Source organism: Oreochromis aureus, linkage group 3 (genome assembly GCF_013358895.1).
Source record: "Oreochromis aureus strain Israel breed Guangdong linkage group 3, ZZ_aureus, whole genome shotgun sequence".
Taxonomy (NCBI): Eukaryota; Metazoa; Chordata; class Actinopteri; order Cichliformes; family Cichlidae; genus Oreochromis; species Oreochromis aureus.
Genome location: NC_052944.1, coordinates 98,228,381 through 98,234,299, shown reverse-complemented (window position 1 = coordinate 98,234,299; position 5,919 = coordinate 98,228,381). Strand labels below are relative to the sequence as shown.

Here is a 5,919-nt window from a genome sequence, read left to right as displayed (position 1 = left end):
TCATGGTGTGTTGGAGAGAGGAGGAGAATCCTGATCCAAGATGCATAAATGGATGCAGTTTGTTTCCTTTTTATACTCGACAAAGCAGGTTCCAGTGTTTTACCCTTTAAGTCATATTTTTACACAAAGATTAGTACAAACCAAAAACACCTCTGCATGTCTCATATCAGCAGCGCGCGCACACACACACACACACACACACAGTGGCATTCATGTTTCTTTCTCTTATTTCCGTGTATGTCACTAGGCAACCTTTACTGAAGGACTTCCAAGAGCACGTTTTGCTTTTTTAATGTTCTGCCCACTCTAAGTTGACTTGCAGCATTTTGTTTTTGTCTAAAACACACAACAGCTGAGCTGAGATAGAAATACGGCATAACAGAGGCCAGTCTGAGGGCTGCATTCACAGCACTGTATTTTCCGTTCCAATTATCATTAAAAATGAAGCATTTTGATAATGAAGCATTAAATAATACTGGAGCTGTTAACACAAAAATACAAACATTTGAGCAGAGAAAGTCTCTTTATTAAAATGCAGGTTTTAACTTGAGCGATGACCTCAGGACCAACCACACTTTCTTCAGACTGTGAGACGAGGAATAAAAGTTAGTCCTTTAATTTTCATTGAAATTTTGAAAATTAAATAAATGTGTGTGAAAGGTGTACTTGTGTGTTATTACAGCTTCTTACCTGCAGCTCACGGGACAAACATGTATTGGGTCTCAGCCTGGTCACCTGAGAGAAACATATGGTAGAAAAACACTGAAGTGTAATTTCTCTGTGTCCAACACATTTAAACATCAGATTTTCTGAACTGTTCAGTATGATGTACGAATCCTCTGAAGAGCAAAGTGTGTCAGTGTGCTGCTCGAGTAAAGCTTAGCTAGAGTTGTACTTGTATGGTAGTAGTCATAGATCTTGACCACGGCTGGCTTCAGGTTGTCCACTGTGAGCTCCTGGATGATGTCTAAGCTGTGGTTGATGGGCGTGTCCTTTGATAACTGGACGAGACAGAAACAATTGCAGACACAGTTTGTACCAAAGATCATCATCTGGTGTCCCCACAGTGACTTTCTCTTACCTCCTCTAAGTACACCAGAACATGATCTTCCTTCTGTTCAACATGACTCACCAGGAGGCCACGTTTGAGCTGAGAGGAGATGACATCATTTTTATTATTATCATCACAAATTATCACATGAGACACACTTGCTGGTAGAACATGTCTAATTACTCACACTCTTCAAAGACTCGGGGTCTGGGGAAAATCCAGAGAGCATTTTGATATCCAGGATTACCATGTTTGTAGTTTTCTCCTTTCCACTGTACCTGTGTTTGAACAGTGTGATTATACTGACCTGTTTGCACACTTGCTTTTCATCTACCAGCAGTTCCTCCACACTGGTAAAGAGCACTCCTCTAACCTGTCACATACTTACAGCGATTGTATTTTCAGACTGAATTTAGGTCTAGCAGATTCACTTGTGGTGTTGACCTCTAGTTGTACTTTCACACTGAGAGTGGTGACATCAGTAGGTGTCGGGATATTGTAGTGGACAGAAATCTGAGAAACAAACTTGGGTCAGGTCCACAGAATTAATCATACCTCACTCCACCCTGCTGTCACTTTTCTACACCACGACATATATTTGCACACATACTTTTCCTTTTATATTCATGCCTATATGTATCTTTTTATCTTATTATTTATCTGTCATATCTCTGTTTCTACACTCATTTTATACGAGTGATTGATGTTTGTTGTGCATTTGCTGCTATCACATCTCAGTTTCCCTCTGAGATGAATAAAGTTTCTCTGATTCTGATACAGACAGAAAGTGAGTTTATTAATTTTTGCTCAATTCTCTAATTTAGTGTAAAATAGAATTGTACTAGGTTTCTTCCTGTTAAAAGGGAGTTTTTCCTTCCGACTGTCGCGTGCTTGCTCACAGGGGGTCATATGATTGTTGGGTTTTTCTCTGTATCTATTATTGTACGATCTACTGTACAATATAAAACGCCTTGAGGCGACTGTTTTTGTGATTTGGCGCTATATCAATAAAATTGAATTGAATTGAATTGAATGAAAACACATTTATGACATCTGAAAATGCTAATCTTCTTTACCATTTTATAAGGACAAAAAAAGCCTTTGTTTGTCACCAACCAGGAACTGGTCACATGATGCTGTCACTGACCTGCACTGAAGCACATGCAGTGCCCTTCACCTCCAGCCTGTATTTTCCTGACACGTCCTGCAGCGCCTCCTCCTGGTAGAGCAGTTTGTTGCCCTGATTGACATCAAATGTCAGCTGACTGCTGGGAGCCTGAACTGTCACTGTGCTCCAACCTTCAGGACTGAACACCAGAGTGGAGTAGAGAGCCAGAGCCTGAAGAGCCACCACTGTGTCCTACAAGATGGATTCATTTTGGTTAACATACACAGCAGCTGTCATTTGTAAGATAAGATAAGATAAGATAAGATAAGATAAGATAAGATAAGATAAGATAAGATGACCTTTATTAGTCCCACAGGTGGGAAATTTGTTTTGTTACAGCAAAAGTGCAAAGTTATGTAGCAGAAATTAGAAAACACTGGAATGCAATAAAATACAATAAAATACTATATACAATAGAATAAAATAGAATAGAATAGAATAATATATACAATAGAATAAAATAGAAATACAAATGCTATATACAACTGAGTAAGAAAATACAAAAGTACAACTTCGTCAGAAGAAGAATTGCACATATAGCAGTCTTATTGCACGTGTGACGGTTTGATCAGCTGCAAAAGTCTTTGTTGTGGAGTCTGACAGCAGTGGAAAGACCTGCGAAATCTCTCCGTCCCACACCGTGGGTGCTGTGGGTCCTCACATACTGTGGTCGGTCGGTGAGGTAGTCCAGAATCCAGGTAGTGAGGTGATGGTCCACTCCTGAGTTCTCCAGCTTGTCCTTCAGAACCGAGGGAAGAATAGTGTTGAAGGCACTGGAGAAATCAAAGAACATGATTCTCACAGTGCTCCCAGCGGTCTCCAGGTGAGCGAGGGAACGATGTAGGAGGTGAATGACGGCATCATCCGCTCCAATGCCAGGCTGGTAGGCAAATTGAAGTGGGTCCAGTGATGAGCTCACCAGGTGCCGAAGCTGAGCCAGGACCAGCCGCTCCAGGGTCTTCATCAGGTGGGATGTCAGAGCCACCGGCCTGTAGCTGTTGAGGTCCTTGGGGCGTGAAGTCTTTGGCACTGGTACAACACAGGAGGTTTTCCAGAGCTGTGCGACTCTTCCCAGCCTCAGGCTCAGGTTGAAGAGGTGCTCCATCACACCACACAGTTGGTCCGCGCAGCACCTGACGACCCTTGAGCTGATGCCATCTGGGCCCGCTGCCTTCTTGCCATTAATCCTCCTCAGTTCCCTCCTAACCTGGGTGGTTGAGAGAGACAGGCTGGAGCCTTGTGTTGAGTGTGTATTGGATGCTGTTGTTGGGGGTGGGGAGGAGTGAGCAGGGTGAATAGAGGAAGTGTGAAGTGTCTGAGGTGTCAGAGGTGGAACAGCAACAGTGGGGGTGGGTGAGTCTGCAGCCGATGTTGGAGACTGCCTCATGGCTGAATCAAATCTGTTGAAGAAATGATTCAGTTCATTTGCCCACCTCACATCCCTCCCAGGCAGAGAGTTCTGATGTTTGTGGCCTGAGATGGTTCTGAGGCCTCCAGACTTCACCAACGTTGTTTTGCTGAAGCTGGTTCTCCATCTTCTGCCTGTAGCTATCCTTCCCATTCCTTATCAGTCCCCTCAACTCTCTCTGCACCCTTTTCAACTCCTCTTTGTCTCTGGATTTGAAGGCCCTCCTCTTCTGCTTGAGGACGGCTTTAATGGGATTCCAGGACTCCATATTACATAGTGTTGAGTGTAATAGACATTAAGGTAAAACTGCCTGTGTTACTTCAACACACTCTCACAAAAGAGTTTCTAACTTTCACTTCCTGGTTAAAAAAACATTAAAACAGGTTAAATGTGTTTAACAGAGATGATCTCAGAGAAACAAAGTAGAGAAATCACAGGTAGAAACTTACAGACTGCAGCTGAGCTGTTATTTACAGGCTGTTACGTGTAGTTGGTGCACAGAAGGCTGTTCTGTTAAAACAACACATTTTTAGACCAAAGTAAATTTCATATTGTAAAAAAAAAAGAATAAAAACATCCCTGCCTGCTAAAACAAGTCTGCATATCTGAGAGAAAAGCAACAACATGAAAGCTTCAGGATCATTTCTTCTGATTTGGTCCAAGATTGTATATGAACTCAAACATTAGCTTCATGCTGTTCAGGTGGTGTAGTACCTGAGTGGAGGAGAAGCCTCCGTAATAGTTCTGCTGCCCAGTCAGCCACCTCATAATACCAGAGGCATATGCCAGATCCTCAGCAGTTGGGGAGACGCTGAGTTTGGCCAACAGCACATAAGAACTGATCTCCACTGACAGGGAGGCTGATTTTTCTGCTGCTGTCTGAGACCAGTAGAGGAAACCTCCTACAAACACAATAACAGTCACAGTTATGCTAATAAAGCCTGAATGATGTCCTGCTAAAGGATGACTCACCTTCCCTCACTGCAACTGTGTCTAAGTGCTGCAGAAGGTGAGCGCGGGTCTCCACGTCTCCTGCCAGGGTGAACACATAGGCCAGCAGAGCTGTAGTGTAGGTGTTGCTCAGGTCACTGATAGACTCCTTGAGACAAGCCAGGCTCTTGTTCATCACAGGATCCTTTAAAAGATCAAAAGAAAACACTTCAGGTAAAGAAATTAATGGACGTGCACAAACAGAAGTCTTCTTCCATTAAACCCAGTATGAGAACAAAAGGAGGTAGTATTACTGATTTAGTGACTCAAAACATCAGCGTGATAATACAGAGTGTGAGCTGTCGTAAAACAAAGCAATTACAGGAAAGTATAGATCAAGCAAAGAGATATAAAAAAAAACACTGTACAGGTTGGGTGGTGATAAAAGTACTTGCTGGTGAGAGTTCAGGTATGTGGATGACACCTGGGTGAAAATCAAATCTCAGGATGTACCACATTTCACGGATCACATTAACTCGGTGGACCGACACATCAAATTCACCAGGGAGGATATGAAAAGTGGTAGGTTAGCCTTCTTAGACCGAGAGATTTCCGTCAGTATGGGGGGACATCTAAAAGCTGATGAATACCGTAAACCCCACACATACGGATCAGTATTTAAGGTTTGACTCTCATCATCCACTGGAGCACAAACTGGGTGTCATCAGGACGCTACAACACAGAGCGAACACCATCCCCACTGACACAGCGGCCAGGGAGGCAGAAGAACAGCACATCAAGAAGGCCCTGAGTAAATGTGGTTGTCCCAGCTGAGGAAGTTGTACACAGTTATACAAAGTGCACTGGTCTAGGGGAAGTTATACCAAGTGCACTGGTCTAGAGGGAAGTTATACCAAGTGCAGTGGTCTAGAGGGAAGTTATACCAAGTGCACTGGTCTAGAGGGAAGTTATACCAAGTGCACTGGTCTGGGGAAGTTATACCAAGTGCACTGGTCTAGGGGAAGTTATACCAAGTGCACTGGTCTAGGGGAAGTTATACCAAGTGCACTGGTCTAGGGGAAGTTATACCAAGTGCACTGGGCTAGGGGAAGTTATACCAAGTGCACTGGTCTAGAGGGAAGTTATACCAAGTGCACTGGTCTAGGGGAAGTTATACCAAGTGCACTGGTCTAGAGGGAAGTTATACCAAGTGCACTGGTCTAGGGAAGTTATACCAAGTGCACTGGTCTAGGGGAAGTTATACCAAGTGCAGGGGTCTAGGGGAAGTTGTACCAAGTGCAGTGGTCTAGGGGAAGTTATACCAAGTGCAGGGGTCTAGGGGAAGTTGTACCAAGTGCAGTG

At 43.5% G+C, this 5,919-nt stretch overlaps 1 protein-coding gene across 1 annotated transcript in view; it reads right to left on the bottom strand.

The window, feature by feature from the left end:
* Positions 1-504: 504 nt before the first annotated feature.
* LOC120434790 (alpha-2-macroglobulin-like protein 1) overlaps positions 505-5,919 on the bottom strand; it is a 6,219-nt gene continuing 804 nt past the window's right edge. The window contains exons 2-10 of the mRNA XM_039603171.1: positions 4,600-4,785; positions 4,342-4,529; positions 2,199-2,411; positions 1,440-1,564; positions 1,239-1,329; positions 1,082-1,150; positions 896-1,001; positions 691-735; positions 505-585 (exon numbers count right to left, since the gene is read on the bottom strand). Coding sequence (XP_039459105.1) covers positions 698-735; positions 896-1,001; positions 1,082-1,150; positions 1,239-1,329; positions 1,440-1,564; positions 2,199-2,411; positions 4,342-4,529; positions 4,600-4,785 — 1,016 coding nt within the window. The 3' untranslated portion in view covers positions 505-585; positions 691-697. The remainder of the gene's footprint in view (positions 586-690; positions 736-895; positions 1,002-1,081; positions 1,151-1,238; positions 1,330-1,439; positions 1,565-2,198; positions 2,412-4,341; positions 4,530-4,599; positions 4,786-5,919) is intronic.